At 41.8% G+C, this 22530-nt stretch overlaps 1 protein-coding gene across 1 annotated transcript; it reads left to right on the top strand.

The window, feature by feature from the left end:
- The first annotated feature begins 474 nt into the window (after nt 1-474).
- On the top strand, nt 475-10735 carry LOC117515853 (MOB kinase activator 2). Its single transcript, XM_034176606.1, has 5 exons — nt 475-937; nt 2254-2393; nt 2492-2588; nt 10270-10394; nt 10469-10735. The coding sequence occupies exons 1-5, from the start codon at nt 855-857 to the stop codon at nt 10711-10713; spliced, it is 690 nt and encodes a 229-aa protein (XP_034032497.1). The 5' UTR covers nt 475-854; the 3' UTR covers nt 10714-10735.
- The last annotated feature ends 11795 nt before the right edge of the window (nt 10736-22530 follow it).

The following is a 22530-nucleotide window of genomic DNA, read 5'->3' as shown; positions in this document are numbered from 1 at the left end:
TAACCTTGACCTCTGACCTGGGGTTTGTTCCATAAAATAGGATTACCAAATAAGTCAATCTTATTTCCTTAGTCTGGTTTATTTTCCAATTGAGCCAATGGAAAATAAGACAGACTATTGTAATAAGCCTGGTTTATTTGGCAATCCTGTTTTATGGAACAGACCCCAGGTCTGTTCCAAGCATTCATCTTCTGGAGACACAAACCCAAGTAATATTCCCACCAGGTTTGGTGAAAATTCATCCCCTGCCATTTGTTCTTCTTTGGTTGACACGGAGGAGCAGTTCCAGTACTCTGCTCTCTGTGTGCGCAGAGTGATAAAGTCATCACATTTCTCTGCAGTTGTGCTGCTGATAAAGACCACACCTGGCACAGATGGAGTCTTGTCAGCTGCACCTGCCTGTTCTTGTCACAGTTCACACACACGCATGGTGAAGTGAGCTGAATGTACTATGAAGTAAAGGAGAGGAGAAAAAAAAAAACGGGAGGAGGCGGAGTTGTGTTTTGGATTGAATGTGCTGTAGAGAAACCTGCCTGTCCACTTGGAGCTCAGAGAGGAGGAGCCTGTGGGGTGTGGAACTCAGACAAAGGAGACGCACACTGACACTGGGTGACGGGCGAAAAGAGGGAAACAGCTGCAGAACTTCACTTCAAACAGCTGCTGGAATACTTTTGGAAAACTGTCCCAAAAAAGCAGTTTGTCAGCCGTGCTGGCTCACGCGAGGTGTTGGAGAAACCATTTACTAGTTGTCGCCTCTCGTGTGTATTTTTTTTTTTTTAAGTGTTTGTATTAGTATGTTTGTGTTTGCAAAGTGGAGCCGGTGCGCCCAACAACTCTGCTCTTAGCTCTACGCCATGGGGGGTTGCCATAGTTACCCCTCAGGCACAGAAGATGACGGCACATCTCTTCACCCTTCAGACATCACGAACGAAAAACTGTAAGTTCTGCCTCTTTTGTGTTTGTTTTCTTTCTGACAAAAGCAGCATGTCTTGCTTTAGTTGTTTAATCGCTCCTGCGAGTCGATGGCGGTTGAAGTTGTGACAGGCAGATGATGAAGAAGAATAGATTGGGCCGCGCTGAGGAATGCCCTGCAGATAAGAGCGAGCCCTACCTATTTGACTGATGGCATCAGTAAAAAGTGGATTCCTTTTTACGGCGTTATCACGTATGTAAAAAGGGAGCTGGAAGTGGGACGTGTGCATGTGTTACTCTGCAAATATTTGCTCTGGGATTGAACCTTTTCAGGGACAGCTGGCTGCATTTAGTTTGCCCTCAGATGGTCACAGAGAGGGCGCAAGAGGCCCAGTTGACTGTTTACACACAAACAACACTACAGACAGCTCCGGGCCCACTGGGTTTGTGCGCTGACAACTGGTAGCCAAACTGAGTGTGCAGCCAGCAGGATGTTAACAAAGGAAGTTACTCTAAACTCCACCGTGGTTCCAAGTACTGGGAATCTCCACTGTGACTGTTTTATTTTTTTGCTCCCGCCGCCACTGTTTGCATTCTTCATTCCTCTCTGTCAGGCTTCCTCTCTTTGAGCTTTTTCTGACCTTTTCCTTTAGACAAAGAGTTGCTGTTTGGGACGAATACTAATCCACCCTAACCCAACAGCAGGGTGAGCCGCGCGCTGTGGGAGAGCACAGTGTTTCTCTTATCATGGCAGACAAGGTCACACCGAGTAAACGCTGCCGTGCTGCTACAGTACGTGGTGGTCCAAAGCTGAACACTGAAGCCTCCTGATTGCAGAGTGTCACGTTTATTCCCATCGGCGTCACGGTGTCCATTCTGCTTTTCATAAAGTCAAATCACGCTGCCTGACTTTGACTTTTTCCCCGTCCAAAACAACACCGTAGTTATCACACGTTCACAAACTGCCAGCTGTTGGTTGCTGGTTGTAAAGCACTACCGGTGGTTTATCAGCACCTAGAACCGAGAGCTTGTTTAAAAAAGAAAACGCTGCTTGTTACACCACTCGAGAATCATGCATTATTTTGGTGCTGAGCACTGCAGTGGTACACTTCATTAACATTAATTACACTGGCTCACGATCGACTGCCATTCGTTTATTGGACTTTTTGGTCTGCAATGCATGCATGAGTCAGCCAAAGAGAGTAAAATCACACGCCGTTAAAGTGTTATCTACTGACTGCAGCAGCAGTAATGAATCCACTGACCTATCGATTGTTTTACAGTGCAATATTTTTTTCAGTGCGTGTCTAATCTGGTTTAACTCTGTACTGTCTCCCCAAGGGGCATTAATAACAATAACCTGGAGGAGCGTCCATACCTCCAGCACCAGAATGTATGCCAGCGGATCACGCACACAGATGTGAGCACCCTCGCAACCTTGCCACCCGGAATCGACCGATCAGAGTGGCTCGCCAGCAACAGTGAGTGACAAAAACAGAAAAGGCATTAATTTGGTTTTAGAATTGGGCTTTTTGGGACATGTGATAAATGTAATTTTTCTTTTATTAATTGGCTCCAGCGGTGGCGTTTTTCAAACATGTGAACCTGTTCTCCAGTGCCCTGTCTGAGTTCTGCACACCCAGCACCTGCCCGACTGCCTGTGGACCAGGCAACATGTAAGTAAAAGAGAATTATATCTAGAAGTGTGTGTGTGTGTGTGTGTGTGTGTGTGTGTGTGTGTGTGTGTGTGTGTGTGTGTGTGTGTGTGTGTGTGTGTGTGTGTGTGTGTGTGTGTGTGTGTGTGTGTGTGGCACCAATTAGGCTTATGTATTTCCTTGATTAAAAGCCTGACCTTGAATCGGGACCTGTCTCATTTTAATGACTGGGTCAAAACTTCGTCTGAAAAAAAACAAACACCTCCATTATATAAGTGCCGGGCATTATGTGCATTAACAAAATCACATTTGGTTGAGTCACGCTTTTTTTTTTTTTTTTAAGTCCGCTGCAGAGTGATACCTTAAAGTACTTAAGCCTGATTTATGCTTCTCCAGTTCCGTAATTCCGTGGACATGCAATGACTTTGACGTGCGCATGACCCTTTTAAAGTTCTCTGTCACGTTGGTGGGCTTCTTAATGCAATTTACCAAAGGTACAGTGGCTTTTCCTGGACTAATTTGTCCTTCAACGAGCTCCACTTCTTTATACAATTATCAACCTCCAAACCAACGTTATGGTACGTGTAATTTTCCTTAATGAATTGCGGGCCATTTGAGCATCTTTTTTCTGACTCTGTGTTGTAAAATTGGTCATATTTGTGGACTTTGCTGCAAAACATATTTCATTCATGATTGAAATGTAATTGGCAGGCGCACTGCAAAAACATTTAAAATATGACGTGAAACGAAGGAGTGAAAAACGTAAAAATGACCAATCTCAGCCCTTGCGGTCTCCGTTGCTTAGCAGGTATACATAAGGCTATGGGGACGCTTTGTAGGCACACAGGGGGCTCTGATCTATAGCAGCTGTCTTTGCTTTGCCACACCCAGGGACGTGTGAAACTTAACAGCCATATTACAGTGCAGACAGCAAGCAGCAATTTGTTAATAATTGCCGGTGGGGGTTTTTTTTTTTGTTGTTTTTGCTTTGGGATTTTTTGTGTGTGTGTGTGGGGGGGGGGTAAATTTCCAGTTCCACACATATTTACCTTGGGAAAAAATTCTCAAAGTCTTGTTAGAAGTGGCTTTTCATAAGCTAAAATGTAATATAAAATTCAGATCAAAAGGGCTTTTCATTCTTAAAATCAGTGACCCTTAATTGGAGTAAATGGATGAAGATGTTAAAAGCAAATATATGCGAAATCTGCATTCCGGATCAAACCTGGTCTATTCATTGAGAGTGCCGATTTGCACGTCATTGTCACAAATGAGATAAAGTAGTTGATAAAACGTTCTTGCCAGTGTCGCCAACCGAAAAGTCCCCCTAAAAATCGGTCCACCCTGCCTTCACTGCGCATGCGTCATCAGCCGCGGTTCACGGATTATCACCTCGTTTCTGCTTAAAACTGCACTCCAGTCATCATCTATCTCAGCGACAGATATCTGAAGCTTTTGTACTCGTCGGAGCTTTAGTTATTGATCTGTTCAGATATCGTCAACATTCGTGCAAGACATCGGACTTGGGAAATTGGATGAAGTTGGACAACAGTCAAGTGGAACACTGACATTATGGGAACTATGAAAACGATGAGGAACCATCAAGATAGAAAGCAAAACGAAATCCGGACGAATTGAGGTTGTCGTTGGGATTCGTTGACATTTTTTAACAGTTTGAAAATTATGACGAAGTGCCAGCTACAGGAATGAAGCTGGGCGACGGTTAAATTATGTCAACCTAAGTCCAGATTTCTTTTTTCGTTTTGGCTTCAGAGTCCTTCGTTAGTGTTGTGTGACTGGGGCTTTACTGGGCACATACAGACTGCACTGTGCGAGGAGTTTTTAATAAAAATACATTGCAGTGGGGCAGGACATTTTGTCTGATGTGATCGAAAATCTGTTATACAAAATCCAGTATATACGATGTTTATTGCATGGAAAACCATACAAAAGCACCGGGACTTTGGCTTCTATCCGGTGAGTGCAAATAGCCAATTTATATGATGGCTGTTTTGGTGAGTTTTACTGTGTGTGTATGTGTGTATATATAGTTTTTCCTTCTGGGTTAAACTACAATGTGTAGTATTAAGCAGTATTTATTAATAAAAATTGAATATAGCGTTCATAACCATCATTTCAGTAATGTGTAATTGCCTGCAATAAAGAATCAATGTGCTTTCATGAGCTTAGAAGGAGCCCTTCATATCTACATAGGAGCCGGCCCCCTCATAAAAATTTAGTAACGTATGTCTTCTAGAATATATTCCATTTCTAAGGTAGAACTCTACTAGTGTGTACTAAGGTATATCTAAAAAAGGAAGAGTAGAATAGAGTAGAGTAGAGCCACTTAGGTGCCTGGTCTTGAGAACCAGGGATGGAAGGTTGAAAAGCTTTTTTATCCCATGGGAACTCTCCCTACTCACCCAAGCGGCTCAAGAAAATGGACATATAAGACATATAATAAGAAAATAGAATTCATGTATATAAGTGATATTTACATAATAAGGGTAATAAACAACATATACAAGAAATATGGTTATTATATAATATTATAGGAGTAAGCTTCTAAAACCTAAATATTAATACAGGAGAAGATTGTAGTATACATATACTTAGTCTGTAGACTAGTAGTAAAATTAAATTATAGCTAGTAGGCAAAGTTTTAAATATGGTTATATAATTATAGAAACTATGCTATGATGAAAGAAGCTATGATGTAATATGTTAGGTGTCTGTCTAAAGTAAAACCTGTAAGCTTACTATAGGAAGACAAAATACATAATCTACTTGTATATGCTATAAAATAAAATGTAAGCCACCATGTTCATACAGTTGCTCAAAAGGGACATATTTTGGCCAGATGTCCACGCACTACATTTGCATTTCATCTGCAGTTTGTTACTTCTGAAATGTGTACAGAGCTGATAGAATGAATACTTCCTTTTCCACTAGCTCCGAAGCATTAAGTTTCAGTTGCAATAAACGAACCACGATGCAGAAAATAAGTAACAGGTCTATTTATGACAGATGTTAGTGGTGAAACGCAACTGAATGGCCTGTCAGCTTGTCAGTAATCATATCGTCATGCTCTGTCATCATGAATATTAACAGCACAGCACACTTACCCATTGTAAATCTTTAAAAAAAAAATTGTAATCAAAAATTGCAGCGACAGAGCACAACGCAGGTAAATTATTCAACACTTTTTATATTTATAATCCGGGCCACACTTTTTTACTCATGGATGATTAAAGTAATCATCCGTCTCTTTTTTTAGTTCTGTAACTCTGCGCGCGCACACACACACACACACACTCCCTGTCAATTGTAAATCTCTCTCTCTCGTCCATCGATTCTCCACTCGCACTGCAACAAACGTGTGTAGGGTAGACAAAATACACAACAAAGACACGATGGATACGTGAAGCGATGTAAATGTTTTATGTGGATATCCGGTCTTCCTCCGCCTTTTGTATTTTTCAGTACAGCTGAGTCACTAAAGAAAAAAGTAGAGTCATCGGGGGTTGCTCCTCTATAGACAGTCTGCTGGTTGCTAGTGCAGACTAACGGGTTTGAGAATGCTCATTTTTGTGAAATGGAAAATCATAACATACTGCTTATCACAAGAGAAGACAAGGGAGCATGAATCCCCATCACCAAAGAATCGAAAATATGAAGGGAAAGAAAATGTGGCCTGTGAGGATGTAATGCAGTCTGTGACCTCACCACTAGATGACACTAAGTCCTACACACTGTTGCTTTAAGGATAGTCAACTGTAAACCTTTCTAGTTTAACAGCCACATTTTTAGCTGACCTGTTAAACCTTCCAATTTCAGGAAAAAAAAAAAATTCAGTTGGTGCAAATCAAAATTTGGGGTCATTTATGAGAGCTGCTGCTTCACCACAGCGGTTACTGACACATAGGGAAAGGTGATTTTAACTTGGATCAGTTTTTTTTTTCTGATCATTTCAATTAATTTTTTTTAATCAGATAGTATCTTGGGGACTCTGAGTAATTTCATACCAATACCTAGTATGTACAGTGCTGTGAAAACATTTGTGCACCCTTGAGCTTTTACATGTTTGAAATTTTTTAGGACATCAAAACCAAAAATTCAGGCTTTGTATATTAAACTTTCTAAAGTTATGCCCTTTAAACTCACAGTGAAACGTGATCTCTACATCATGAATTAAAAGAAATTAAAATCTAAAAGCCAAAATGATGGCGTGAATAAATAGGTTCCCCCTTTAGTATAATGCATATACGAGGTCTGTTAGAAAAGTATCCGACCTTTTTATTTTTTCAAATACCTGATGGATTTGAATCACGTGTGCTTGCGTGAGCCAACCTTGAACGTTCGTGCGCATGCGTGATTTTTTTCACGCCTGTCGGTTGCGTCATTTGCTTGTAAGCAGCCTTTGTATGAGGGTGGGTGGAGTCTCTCGTCATTTTTTTCTTTGCAAGGAAATGGCAGAACGACTGGAGCAGCGCGACTGCATCAAATTTTGCCACAAACTGGGCGACAGCCAGGTGGAAACCATTTGGATTATTCAGACGGCTTTCGGTGATGATCCTCTGGGCATCACACAGATTAAGGAGCGGTACAACCGGTTTAAAGACGGCCGCACAACGGTGGAGAGCACGCCGTGCTCCGATCGGCATCAACACGCTGAAACGACCGGATCATTTCCAAAGTGAACGCTGTGATGATGTGGGACCGTCGTGTGATTATCCGAGAAATTGCGGAAGAGGTGGACATCAGCACTTTTTCGGCACATTCCACTGTGAAAGAAGATTTTGCCATGAAAAGAGTGGCGGCGAATTCATCGGCACGAAGCTGATGATGCAGCAACAGTGCCTCCATGTTGAAGTCTCACAGGACATGTAACATGCCCAGCTCGTCAACCATTCGGAAGATTCAGACGGCTTTTGGTGGCTTTTCAGTCGTGTGACTATCCGAGAAATTGTGGACAAGCTGGACATGTCAGGGCATGTCTACAATTTCTCGGATAGTCACACGACTGAAAAGCCACCGAAAGCCGTCTGAATAATCTGAATGGTTTCCACCTGGCTATTGCCCAGTTTGTGGCAAAATTTGATGCAGTTGCACTGCTCCAGTTGTTCCGCCATTTCCTTGCAAAGAAAAAATGACGAGAGACTCCACCTATCCTCACACAAAGGCTGCTTACAAGCAAATGACGCAACCGACAGGCGTGAAAAAAATCACGCATGCGCACGAAGGTTCGAGGTTGGCTCATGCAAGCACACGTGATTCAAATCCATCAGGTTTTTGAAAAAAATAAAAAGCTCGGATACTTTTCTAACAGACCTCCTAAACCATCACTTTTCCATCCAGTCTTCAGACAAGTCAGGGGATGGATACATGAACATTTACAAGACACTGATTATGTCTTGGACTTTATTTACACCAATTATGAAGAAATACAAACCATATGGTACTCCATGGTAAATCTGTGTGGAGCAGACAGTTCTCAAAAACTAAGGAACTGTGCAAGAATCAGATGAATGAGGGAAGCCACGAAGACACCCAAACAACCCAGAAGAAGTTATAGGCTTCTGTAGCTGCAACTGGAGAAATTGTGCATAGTGCAAGTTTTGAATGTTGCATCACCAGTTATACAGCTTCATGATGTAGTATAGAGAAGGAATTTTTTTTTTTTAAGACAACTTGAAAGTTCAGCTACAATTTGCCAGAAGGCACATCAGAGATGCAAACCTAGACTTGATGTGTTTTGCTGAAAGAAAATTCTTCTCTGCTCCACTCTATGAGTGGTGGTCCAAAATACACTAAAAAAACTGCATAACAGAATATATATAACGTCTATATTTTCCACTGTCCTGACAGCAGAAAAAAAGTCTAATGTTTTCCAGTGTGGTTGGCGTGTTGGCAGGGCAAAGGACAGACTCAGTAACAGCAGTGTAAAAAATGTCCTAAGGAGATCCTGTGGCAGTGTGTACTTACTTCCTGAGCTGGTACAGGAAGTACATCCTCTGCAGGGCTTTCTTTAGTAAGTTCTTTTGACGTCTCCCTTTTAAGCTTCACGTTACCACAACAAATCTGACATAGATCTGCATGTTTATTTTGGCAGAACTTTTATGCCGGATGCCCTTCCTGAATGCAACTCCACTGGGAAACCTGTTTTGGAAGTAAATGCACTGACCACTTTATTGAACTGTTATTGTTCGTCTCCTGTTTCAGGTCCTGTAAGGTTTTTGAATGTAGGAATTTAAAAGAAGGGAGAATAGCATTGCTCAGAACATGACCTTGAGGGACACCTGTGCTGAAGGAAAGGGTGGTGGATGTGTTCCATCTCAGCCTCTCTTGTTGCTGCCTTTCAGTCAGGAAATTACTGTAGCAGTCCAGTGAGCTGGATCAGTATCTAGTAGAGGTTATCTGGAGTGATTGTGTTGAAAGCTGAGCTGAAGTTATAGTACAGAGACCTCATTTATAAAGCATTGTCTAGATTCATACTGAAAGTGTAGGTATGAATAAAAGGGAAAAATTACCAAAAAAAAAAAAAAAAATCATATGAGACTGAAGTGTCAACAGTGAAATGGAAAATAAAACTGTGTAATTGAACACAACTGGTGATCTTACCCCAAGTGCAATTCTTGATGGGGACATAAAATGCAGCCTAAAAAGTATTTGTGTTAAATCAACACAAATTAAAGTTGTATTTTTTTATTATATTATCTTAGCAACAAGCTTAGCTAACTATAGTTCAGGTGTTTATTACATCATCCTTTGTCGGCTGAGCGGTGGTTCTCATAACTGTTTGACTTTGGTGTGGGCATTAAAAATTATTACCCACTTATTTCCTCAGTGGATTAGCTGGACCCAAAGAGGTTGGACCGAACATTATGTAGCTACTGATAGCTGCTAAAAATGCTAACACCTTTAGCTGGAAATACTGGCCCACACACACACACACACACACACCTTAGCTGATTAGATGAAACAGTTCATTCTCTGACAAATATAATATGATCACTGCATTTATTTTATCTTTTGCATTCTGTTTGTTGGTATATGTCAAAAAGCACCATTGTTGTCATGTAATAAACACATTTGAGGGCCCAGGGCCGAGCACCAGCCCACACCCTGTTTTTTTTTTTAAGAAAGTTGGTTAAGTTCTTTCTTTCCTTTCGATTGCCCCAGTTGCTCAGGGTTGCCAAAGCAGGTCCAGTCGAGCTCCACATAGGGATTTTTATGCCAGATGCCATTCCTGGCGCAACTCAAGTTCAACATGGAGAAAAATGTTGGTGTTCCTAAGTGGTCTGCCAGCCAAGTACTTATTCGGACTTATTTTGCTTTACTTCCGAGATGTGATGGAATCAGGTGTGCTCAGAGTGGCATGGCTGCAACACCCATGTGCAGGATTATTGAGGGTTAATGTGTTCCAGTGTTTAAATACATTCTGAATTTATTACATGTTATCAGACTAATCTCTGAATCACAGTAGCTTAACATGAAGGTCAACGTAAATGCAGTTATAAAAGCAGAAGATTTAATTCAACTTGGTTTACAATAAGATAGGATGGGGGGGTGCTTGTCCTGCCTGTCACCTCCATGATATCCACTTGTGGCTGGTGGGCTAAAATGTGCTTTGTTCCATGTCATAGAGGGCTATTGATATGTTTGAAGTAAAGCAACACAAACGTGTGTGTGTGTGTGTTTTCAGGGTTTATGTTTGGACGGACGACCACGGCAGGAAGCTGAAGTGCTCCGCTCCCCTTTACTTCGACTATGCCATGTCATACATTCAGGAGCTGCTCACTGATGATGATGTGTTCCCCACAAAAGCAGGTGGAGATCTTTCCTTGAAATCGATTTTCATCATTTTTACATCACATTCCTTATCTCTCTCCTTTCTTTCTCAGGTTCAGTGTTTCCAACAGGCTTTGTCTTTCTGGTCCAGAAGGTGTTTTTGCTTCTGTTCAGGACTCTGGCTCATATTTACTGGTCTCACTACAGCGAGACCCTGGCGTTGGGTCTGCACCCACACCTCAACACACTTTTCACACACCTCACACATTTCAGCCAGCAGCATGCGCTGCTGGAGCCGGAAGACACAGAGCCGCTGCAGGACCTCATCGTAGCTCTGGGGCAGCAGCGCTACAGCTAGAAGGAAGGAAAAAAATGCAAACATGTAGCATGCTCTCACACTTTTGTAATGACGTGTTATTGACTTGTTTTAGCTGGTTACCAAGCTGCATTGTAATTCTCAAATGTTCATTTCAAAAATGAGCTGAAGAAATTACTGTGAGAAAAATGAATGAGTCAGCAGGAGAACACCTGACTCCTGATGTATATAGGTGTGATGGGTTATTATGTTATGTGACGCTGTGTTATTGCTTTGTTTTGACATAGTTTATTTTTAATATTTTTTCCCAGATTATCTTAAATGTCATTTGTCTTCCTTAGGGCCCTGTCCCACTGGTGTTTAGGAGGATTTGCATATGGATTACGCACAAAATTGGCCCATATTTGCCAAGCATCCGCAATATCCGTGTAACATGCCTGTATGTGTCGGCCGTCATCCGAACACGCCCGTGATCATCCGCAGAGGCCCGCATGTCCGCAGCCAGGATTTTTGAGCTGTTCAAAAATCTGGATGCGGATAATATCCGCCTTACATACTCCATATGTACTCAGTTCATACACAATACATACTCACTCTGTGAGCTGTATATCTGCTGTTAACCGCTGATATCCGCAACTGACGAGGATTTGTGGCTTGGCAGCGGACCGGGACAGTGTGTAAAACGGATATATTGCATGCCTATCATGTCCACATCACAAACTAAAATATGTTGTAGCGAATGCATACAGATTGGCCACGAATAAAGCGTTTTTATTACATCTGCTTTGCAGATAATCTGTGAATGCATAACAAACATGTCACGTAAACCCAAAGTGTGGCAGAAAGCGGCATACCTGCCAGTCAGTGCCGGTCCGGCTGTGTAAATCCACAAAGATGTAGCTGCTGCAATCCAGGACTTTTATTTAACACCAACAAAAGGAAGAGTTGCTGTTTCGCCACAACTCACTCAAAAAAAAAGAAAAAAAACACCATCTCATACCCCGAGCGGCTTCCCCCCTCCCGCTCCCCAAACTCATGAACAGTTAACCCTCGCATGACAAAATGAACATTAACTCTGTGATCAACTTGTCCAAGTCCAGCAAATGCTCCAGAGGCTGTATTGTTGGTGTGAATAGTGATGCCGAAAGGAGCGAGTGAGCTTATTTTATGACCACAATGCAGATGCCGTGCACGTGCAACACGTGCGCAATGTATTCATAATACACCCGTAATACTGCCGTGATAATCTCAATGTGTCGGATCAGTTTCCTCCCTACATGCGTTATATAACCGTGATTGTTCATCATATATTCGCTATATATTATTAATATATCCGTAATTGATACTGGGACATTTGACATTTTTGGCCGTTTTTGTTGCGGACGACAACGAACGCCCGCAATTTGTATACTCAATTCATGCGCAATTAATCCTCTCCCCAGGGCCCTTATAGAGTTGGAAGACAACTTAATAAAAATTGACTGAATTGTGCTGTAGTTTCTTTTTTCACATGTGATTTAACCTTATTGTGACTGTATGTTGTCACCTACCTGCATGTGGAATCACTATAAAAATACTTGTGACAAAAAATTGCTGTAGTTTCTAAATTAGGATTCCACACAGTTCTGATCCACCTCAGCAGACCTGAGGTGGATCTGCATGTTGATCCTGACCCACCTCCACATTATGTGGAGAAAGGGAAGGGGTGGTCTTGAACCTGGAACATCTGGAAACAAGTGTACTTAACCACCAATTTAATGATTAGTGTCTGTTTTGTGCATTTGAACACTAATGATCTGCAATCACCTTGTCTTTTTTGTCCTGAAGTTTACTTTACACTACAGTATGTAGGATGATAATAATAAATTTTATTTATATTGCACTTTACATTTGATTCCAAATCTCAAAGTGCTACAGAGACAAATATAACAATAAAAACATCATAAAATATACACATCAATTAATAACATTAGCTTTAAGTTTTTCTAAAAAGATACATTTTTAGTCCTTTCTTAAAAGCATTGACCATCTGTGGGGCCCTGAGGTGGTCTGGTAGAGGCTTCCACAGACGGGGAGCAGTGGCCTCGAGGCTTGGTCCCCCATGGTCTTGAGCCGAGTCCTGGGCAGGAGCAGACTGTGCTGTTGGCCTGACCGGGTTCTGCCTGAGGTGTGTAGAGTGAGCAGGTCTGTGAGGTAGGTGAGGGCATCACTGTGGAGACAGTGGTGGGTGTGCAGGAGGACCTTGTACTTAATACGGAGGTGAATGGGGAGCCAATGGAAGGTGTAGAGGATGGGGGTGATGTGCTCGTGGTTCTGCACCCTCACCAGGACCATGGCAGCGCTGTTCTGAACATACTAGAGCCTTTGGATGCTCCTGCCAGGGATCCCGATGAGGAGTACGTTACAGGAGTAGTCCAACCTGGCGGAGATGAAGACATGGATGAGCTTCTCTGCAGCTGAGAGGGAAAGGGAAGAACGGAGTTTGGAAATATTACGGAGGTGAAAGAAGGAAGTTTTGCAGATGTGGGTGACATGGTTGTCAAAAGAAAGGTGGGGGTCAAACTTGACCTCAAGGTTTGTAACGGAGGGAGAAAGGGTAATGCTGTGGCCAAAGAGAGAAATGGAGGTGATAGGAGAGGAGTGAAGTTGGTGAGAAGTACCGGTTTGAATGGCTTCGTTTTTTGAGCCATTCAGCTGCAAGAAGTTCTGACTCATCCATGCTCCTATCTCCTCCACACAAGAGTTGAGGCGGGTGACAGTGGCAGAGGGGGTAACATTGAGGTAGAGCTGTGTGTTGTCAGCATAGCAGTGGAAATTAATTCCATGCCTACTGACGACACACCCGAGGGGAAGCATGTAGATAGTGAAGAGGGTGGGACCGAGCACGGAGGCCTGGGGGACCCCACAGGTGAAGTGTGGGGGCGGGATTTAGCATCCCCCGGGACCACGTGCTCGGTACTGTCAATGAGGTAGGAGTGGAACCAGTGAAGGACAGTGTCAGAGAGGCCAATGTGGTGTTGAAGGTGGTACAGGAGGATGTGGTGGTCGATGGTGTCAAACGCAGCAGAGAGGTCGAGAAGAATGAGGAGGGACGTGGAACCGGAGTCTGAGGCCATCAGCATGTCGTTGGTGACTCTGATCTAAGCTGTTTCGGTGCTGTGGGAGGGACAGAAACCAGATTGGAATTTTTCATACAAATTGTTTAATTTGAGATGATTGTGAAGTTGAAGGGAAACTACTCTTTTAAGGATTTTGGAAATGAATGGAAGGTTTGAGATCAGACGGTAATTTGAAGGGGGTTCAGGGTCGAGAGTGTTTTTTTTTTTTTTTTCAGAAGTGCTTTGACGGAGGTTGGGATGTTTCCAGCCAGGATTTAGGGGTCTTAGCAGAAATAGAATATAGCATTCAAAATCTGTTCATGAGTATATAATTACCTGCACCAATGAATGGATGTGTTTACCTAAGCTTATAGACAGCTGTAATTGTACAGACTCCTAAAACCCAAAAGTTTAAAATACTTTTCAGAGGGATGTTGAAATAGCTAAGCAGTTAAGGAGTGATCACCAAACAAATTACTTTTGTTTTGTTTTGGGTTTTTTGCACAAGTCAATAGAGAAGAAAAGATGCAAATTAAATACAACACTTGAGATTAATTAATCGTGACACTAACAGGAATTCATCCTCCAGTGTCTCCATATTTCCAGAACTGCAGCCTACCTGGAAAAAGAAATGCAAAGTGTGCAGTGTGCAAAAGCTAGGTTTACTTTTGTCTTCCTGTTTTATCAAGTACAGTGGTGCATGTGGTTAGAGGCCCCATTCTCCTTACCCATCTGGCCTATATCCAAATACACATACTACTTGTACTATATAGTTGTCAAAAAGCAGTACTCACAATTTGTAGTGTTTGAATACTTAGTATGGATGTAGTAGTAGTTGAACAGTAACAGTATATGATTTACTACATCCACAGTGTCCAAATGGACGACACTAAGTGATCCCATGTACTCAGGTTCCTTAATGATTTATAGGTTCATGAAAAATTTTTGGAGATTTGGAAAACTATAGATTTTAACTTACAAACTTATGAAATGAGAAAGCCAAAAAGGGTTTCTTTTTTTTTTTTTTTTGGCCTATATTGGCAATGCAAAATGACAGCCACAACAACCTTTGAAAAAAATTGAAACATTGTTTTTTTTTGGATTCCTAATTTTCCTCAGCTTCCTCCTAAAAATGTATAGTTTGCTAAATCTCCAAAAATTGCACAAGGAACCCGACTAATGTCCATGTGGAGTCTGGTAGAAGTACTTCTACGAATTAAGCCAAACATCACAATTTACAGAGTCACTCATGAAGTCTGAATTTGAATTAAATTCTGAAGTCTTAATTATGGAATATTGTAAATGGTCAATGGACAGCATTTATATAGCGCGTTTCCATCTGCATCAGACGTTCAAGGCGCTTTACAATAATGCCTCACATTCACCCCACATTCGATTAATAATGCCTCACATTCAAGTGCCTACCAACACTTGGCATATATTCAGTGGTGTCAAAAGTACACACATTTGTTACTTAAGTAGAAGTATAGATACTGCAGTTTGAAAACACTCTGGTAAAAGTTGAAGTATCAACTTGACCTATTTACTCAAGTAAAAGTGAAAAAGTATGTGCTCCAAAACCTACTTAAAGTATAAATGTATAAAGTAACCTTTAAAAAAAAAAAAAAGTAGATGCCACTATATGAATTGAAAGCTTAATTTAAAAACTGATTCGTTCTACATGTGGCCCAAGACCCAAAACCAAAATTACCCCCCAACACCACCTGCATGAAAATGTTTCAATTCTAGAAGCTCTGAAATACAATCTGGGACTATTCCAGACAATAAACTGCAGTGAGTGCAGCATCCATTTAGTGAGGAAAACAAAAACAAACAAACAAAAAAAAAAACACAACTTTCCTTATTCAAATTCATTCCAGTAGTATTCTGCTCTTACTAGGTTGCAGCAGTTTTCTAGTTTGGCAGATAGTTCTGGAGAAAATCACTGAAGAAATTAACAAATTGAAAATATGGTTTGACCGAAACAAACTGTCATTAAATAAGACAGGGATGAAGTGGAGGTGTAAGAGTCACTAGGTGTTCACAGGAAATATGTATGTAATTATTTATGTTCATTGTTAGTTGCTTTTATATTTTCTGTTGTGTTTCTATTCGGGTTCTTTTTGCCTCTTTATCTAAAATTGTATATAATAATCATTAGATTATTAATATATAAACAAAAATAAATTTAAGAAATTACAATTTGAAAACAAATGCACCCGAACGTGATGAGAGCTGCAATTGCTTAATGCTAACTTTTAACATTGAAAATGCCATAGACATGCTAACGCGTTAGCGTCGCTCCCGTTTTTAAGTTATAAAATACATCTATCAACTGTTTCAGAAGACCACGGTTTAACATAGAAAAGGTAGATAATACTCACAGAAGTATGCTCTTTAGGGTTTTAGCGGGGGAAAATTAAGCGAAAGAAAAAAAGAATAAACGAAGCAATAGGTCGAAGCATTGCGAACCACTGCTTCGATTGGTTCACGGTTCAAAGCAAAAAAAAGCGCACATGACATGAAAAAAAAAAATATATATATATATATATATATATATATATATATATATATATATATATAAACATTAAACTGAAGCCAAGAGTAACGAGGCTGTTTGTTTTAAAAATGTAAGGAATAGAAAGTACAGATACTTGTGTGAAAATGTAATGAGTAGAAGTCAGAAGTAGGCAGAAAAATAAGTAAAGGAGTAAAGTATAGATACCTAAAAAGTGTACTTAAGTACGACACCTCTGCATATATTAATTTACTGACCTGAACCTTTGGATTATACTTCCCAGGGAAATTCAAAGGAAATGATGGCCATACATGAAAATGGTAGTGGGATTTAAACATCTGAATAATGATGCCTCAAAAACTACTGTTCTGGTATTGCTAGATCTCCGTGCTGCATTTGACACAGTTGATCATAATATACTGCTCGACAGACTAGAATGGTGGGTGGACTTACTGGCACTGTGTTAAATTGGTTTAAACCTTACTTACAAGACGGACTATTTTGTCTCAATTGGTATGAATCTGAGTGGATAAAGATCACATGTGGGGTTCTGCAACGGTCAGTTCTTGGACCACTCGGGCCGCGGGGGCAACAGCTCTAGCAGGGTCCCTCACTTTCATTTCCCGGGCCACGTTGACCACCTTCGACTGGGGGATCCCGAGGTGTTCCCAGGCCAGTGTGGAGATAAAATCTCTCCACCTAGTCCTGGGTCTTCCCCGGAGTCTCCTCCCAGGTGCATGTGCCTGGAACACCTCCCAAGGGAGGCGCCCAGGGGACATCCTTACCAGATGCCCAAACCACCTCAGATGGCTTCTTTCAACATGAAGGAGCAGCAGCTCTACTCCGAGCTCCCCACAGATGACTGAGCTTCTCACCTTATCTCTAATTGAGACACCAGCCACCCTCCTAAGGAAGCCCATTTAGGCCATGTTTACCCGCGGTCTAGTCCTTTCGGTCATGTACCAACTCTCATGACCATAGGTGAGAGTAGGAACGAAGATTGACCAGTAGATCGAGAGCTTCATCTTTTAGCTCAACTCCCTTTTTGTCACAACAGTACGGTAGAGCGAATGCAATGCCGCCCTTGCTGCTCCAATTCTTCAGCCAATCTCACACTCCCCTCACTCGTGAACAAGACCCAGAGGTACTTGAACTCCTTCATTTGGTGCAAGACTGCATTCCTTACCCGTAGTAGGCAGGAAACCGATGGATTGCCTCTCCGGGAACCATCATCTTATCGTGATGGAGAGGTTTGTGTGCCGCTATGAACCTGTGTTGTGCTCCTGGTAGGGTCTCCCATGGCAAATTGGCAGAGGCCATGGCAAGAGGCCAGACTAACTGTTGTTCACAAGACACCACGGAGCCCAGTCAGGCACACCCCAAAAAGGCAACGTGGATCTTCCATCACCACCCGCAGGGGGAACTGCTGGTTTTGGGTGTGCTGTCGCATGGGTGGCAGTGAAATTTGAGGGCCTCGATGGACCAGACCCGGGTGGCAGGGGCTAGCTCTGGGGGTGTAGAACAGCACCTCCCTCTTGGGGAAGGAGCCGGAGCTTGTGCGGAAGGCATTGTACAAATATACATCAGGAACTGTCTTAAAAAGTCTGCCATTGCAATTTTCATGGCATATGTGGGAATGTACATACAGTGCATCCAGAACGTATTCATAGTGCTTCACTTTTTCCACATTTTATCTTATGCCACGAAGTACACATTCTTGGCCGCTGATCACGAATGTGAATTATTCGGGGCAGAGGCGTCAGGTGTCCTCACGAACTGCTGCAACCTGTTACCACACGTTACGATTAATGGCACGTGTTGCTGGAGAATTATCAGGAACCATTACGCACGGTCAAGAATAGTGTTCCGCGTTGTTGCGCGCTATTGCGCGTAACAGCGCGTCGTTAAGTTCTGTCACGTTGTGAACAAGGTGAATTGTCTCCACACACACACACACCCATATTCATCCACCCGAATTCAGATCGCTCCAGTTTTTCAGAAGAACTTTGTGACTGCATGCGTAGTTGGGCTCTGTGCCATGGAGTGGCGCAGAGAGGAGGAGGAGGACAGAGCCAGATGTGTGGCTTCATGCAGCTCTCGTCTCGCGCATTTTCCCAAACATCAGGCGCATGCAGCAGGTGGAACACCTGCAGGAGCCCGCTGAAGAGCACTGAAATGAGACTTTTAGCCGACTTGGTGTCACCAATCAAACTGATTGAGGTGCAGCAGGGTTTAATTGTGCGCGCGCTTCTTCCTCCGCCGGACTGGAGGAGGTGCAGAGATGTCTGGCTGCACGTGAGTCTCCTCTTGCTCCTCTGGTTGCTCAGACTCGTTCTCCCGCTCATCGGTTACAACAGCAGGTGGAACACCTGCAGGAGCGTCCTGAGGAGCTTCAGCAGGAACTGTGGAACGACATTTGGAGCCGAGTTTAATTGTGCGCACGTGACAGAAACTGATTCATCGTGGCGCACAGTGAAATGTGACGCCGCGTTACAAGTCGTGTCAAAACTTAACAGTTTCCGTGTCATTTCGTAATAACGCGTGACAGTTTGGGCTCCAAGAACCATCACAGGAGCCACTACGAACGTTGTCACATTCTATTAAGGATCAATACTCATCAAGATGAATCAATACGCTCAGTTTCGACCTCCACGACGTGAGACGAAATGAGGGTGATGTGTGACATTCGTGGAAGATATTTTGACAGGCAAAAACATTCTCCATGAATATCAAGAATATCACGCACCAACACGCACTATTAAGAAACCTATTCAGATGCGTTAAGTCACATTAAGAATGTCAGGAATGTGTCACGAATGACAGAAAAATGACATTCATAACGCGTCTTGGTTATGTGTAAACGCACCTTTATAGCCTTATTCCCAAATTTCTACTCACAACACCCCATAATGGCCACATGAAAAAAATGGCCAATTTTAAAATTTTCTTATTTTGTACATAAGTATTGATTTTACTGCTTCACACAAGGCCACAGAAATTGAAGGCCAGGCCATAGAATATGTGCAATAATATAAATACCTTGGGACAGTTATTGACTCGAAGCTGAAATTTGGAGCTAACTGAAGCAGTGTGTAAAAAGGGTCATCAGCGCCTGTACTGTCTGAAAAAACTAGCACATTTTCGCATTGAACAAACAATAATGACTATGTTTTACCATGCTTTTATTGAATGGGTTTTATCCTTTTCTTTGGTGGCATGGTTTGGACTTAGGTCTTTAAAGGCGAGAATGAGATAGTGAAGTGGTCCAGTAAGCTGATTGGGGAGTCACAGCTCTATCCTGTTTCTCTGTATAAGAAGCAATTGCATCTGATTGCTTCTTCTATTTTAAAGGACGACTCCCACCCTTTGCACAGCAATTTTAAACTTCTTCCCTCTGGATGGAAGATTTCAGTCCCAAGGCGAAACAGAAATAGCTTTTGTTCCCGCTGCTATCGTTGAACTGAATAAGCACTATCACCTAGTGCACATGGATTTTTACTGTCCTTTACCAATCTGTTCTTTTTAAATGGCCTGGACTTGTTGGAAGCACTTTTATTTATTTATTTTTTAATCTTTATTTTTATCTTTACTTTTATTTAGTTATTTTTTAATGGTATTTTATTTGTAGCATAATTTTATGTCATATATGTGGTGTAACAGTGTGTTTCCTGTACGTGGACTGGAAGTGGAATGTGTACCTCACTGGCTGCAAGCAAATCTACCTACAGGTATAAATAAAGTAACCTGTTACCTGTCACATCCTTTGCTCAGTACTTTGTTGATGTACCCTTAGCAACAATTACAGCCTCAAGTCTTCTTGAATATGATGCCACCAGCTTGGTGCACCTGTCTTTGGGCAGTTTTGTCCTTTCTTCTTTGCAGCAGCTCTCAAGCTCCATTAGGTTGGATGGGGAGCGTCGGTGCACAGCCATTTTCAGATCTTTCCAGAGATGTTTAATCAGATTCAGGTCTTGACTCTGACTGGACCACTCAAGACATTCACAGAGTTGTCCTGAAGCCACTCCTTTGATATCTTTGCTTAGGGTCATCGACCTGCTGAAAGATGAAGCGTCAGGTTTTCATCTAGGATGTTTCTGTATATTGCTGCATTCATTTTTCCATCAATCCTAACTAGTCTCCAAGTTCCTACTGCTGAAAAACATCCCCACATCATGATGCTGTCACCACCATGCTTCACTGTAGGGATGATGCCTGGTTTCCTCCAAACATCACGCCTGGCATTCACGCCAAAGAGTCCAATCTTTGTCTCATCAGACCAGAGAATTTTATTTCTCATAGTCTGAGAGTCCTTCAGGTGCCTTTTGGCAAACTCCAGCCAAGCTGCCATGTGCCTTTTACTAAGGAGTGGCTTCCATCTGGCCACTCCACCATACAGGCCTAATTGGTGGATTGCTGCAGAGATGGTTGTCCTTCTAGAAGCTTCTCCTCTCTCCACAGAGGAATGCTGGAGCTCTGACAAAGTGAACATTGGGTTCTTGGTTACCTCCCTGACTATAGGCTCTTCTCCCCCAATCGCTCAGTTTAGAAGACCAGCCAGCTCTAGGAAGAGTCCTGGTGGATCTCAAGTTCGGATGACGGAGGCCGCTGTGCTCATTGTGACTTTCAGAGCAGCAGAAATGTTTCTGTATTCCCCAGATTTGTACCTTGAGACAATCCTGTCTCGGAGGTCTACAGACAATTCATTTGACTTCATGCTTGGTTTGTGCTCTGTCAACTATGGGACCTTATATGTAGACAGGTGTGTTCCTTTCCAAATCATGTCCAATCAACTGAATTTACCCCAGGTGGACTCCAATTATGCTGTTGAAACATCTCAAGAATGATCAGTGGAAACAGGATGCACGACTGGCAGTGCTGCATTAATAACGTATAATTCCTTTTCACTAATTTGTGCAGAAAAGGTTTTCTCTCAGATGACATAGCTGACAAAAACAGAACACGAAGAAAAGCTTTATTGTGACAAAATCAAAGTTAACTTGCCTTTTACCTGCTGCACATATGTTTCCTGAACAGTTTTGAGAGCAGTGCCACCTGCTGTTAACACAGCTTTTCTTTGTACTGCAGTCTGTGTGATTTGTAGACTCTGTACTCTGGGTTATGAATTGAAATGATGACCATGAGAGTAAAATGCTGACTTTGCATCCAGATGCAATGACCACTGGAGAAAATGTAGCCCTTTCCTGGATTACCAATTATGGAACCATCAAAGCTGAAAGTTAGTTTAATTTGAAGTTCATTGTACCGTAATAGTGCAGCAGAGAGAATCTTTACAGAGGAATCCTGCAAATGGTGATAGAAGCACCAATTTCAGCTCAAATGCACCATAGACATTACTCTTTTAAAAAAAGAAATTTGAGTAGGCAACCAGGTAGGGGTCAATTGAAGAATTACACAGGGGTCAAAATTAAATGTTGCTCCAATCATATTGAAAACTAGACCACATTATTTGTCTGATCATAAAGATTCCAAAAAGGTATAGTTTGGACTATCTGTGACTGAATGTTATGGAGTTATGGGATAAAAGCAGCAAAAATTGGGACAAAGGTCAATTTCAGTTTGTACAGGGTTCAAAAGTTAAAGTTGCCCTAATTTTGGGAAAAATTTAACAAATTATTGATTGAGATAATAGGGTTTTAAAAAGGAATAGTTTGCATCATGTGGCATGCTCAGTTATCATGCTATGGGGTAACATGTCATGTCATAGAATGCAATAGAGGTCAACATTGTTTGAGTTTTACTTTACTTTGGAGACCAAACATTCAGCACAGTCAAAACTATTCCATTTATTAATCTTATTAGCTCAATCAATAATTTGCATCACTTTTTTTGATCAAAATTGGAATAAATTTAACTTTTAACCCCTGTACAAACTGAAACTGACCTTTGTCACCATTCTTGCAGTTTTTATCCCATAACTCCTGATCATTCAGTCATAGATAGTCCAAACTATACCTTTTTGAAATATTTATGATCAGACAAATAATGTGGTCTAGTTTTCAACATGATTGGAGCATTTTTAAATTTTGACCCCTGTGTAATTCTTCAGTTGGCTGCCCATTGAAAATTTAAGTGGTCAATCAGTCTTGGGTTTTGTTTTTTGTTGTTCTCTTTCAAAAGAGTAATGTCTGTGCTGAATTTGGTGCTTCTATCACTATTTGCAGGCTTGTTTCAGTTATCTGCAGCACTACAATATAAGGCCAGCATTGTAAAAAAATGTGGCAT

The sequence above is a fragment of the Thalassophryne amazonica genome, chromosome 8 (assembly GCF_902500255.1).
Source record: "Thalassophryne amazonica chromosome 8, fThaAma1.1, whole genome shotgun sequence".
Lineage (NCBI taxonomy): Eukaryota > Metazoa > Chordata > Actinopteri > Batrachoidiformes > Batrachoididae > Thalassophryne > Thalassophryne amazonica.
Note: the sequence above shows the minus strand (reverse complement) of the source record. Positions and strands in the feature narration are given on the sequence as shown.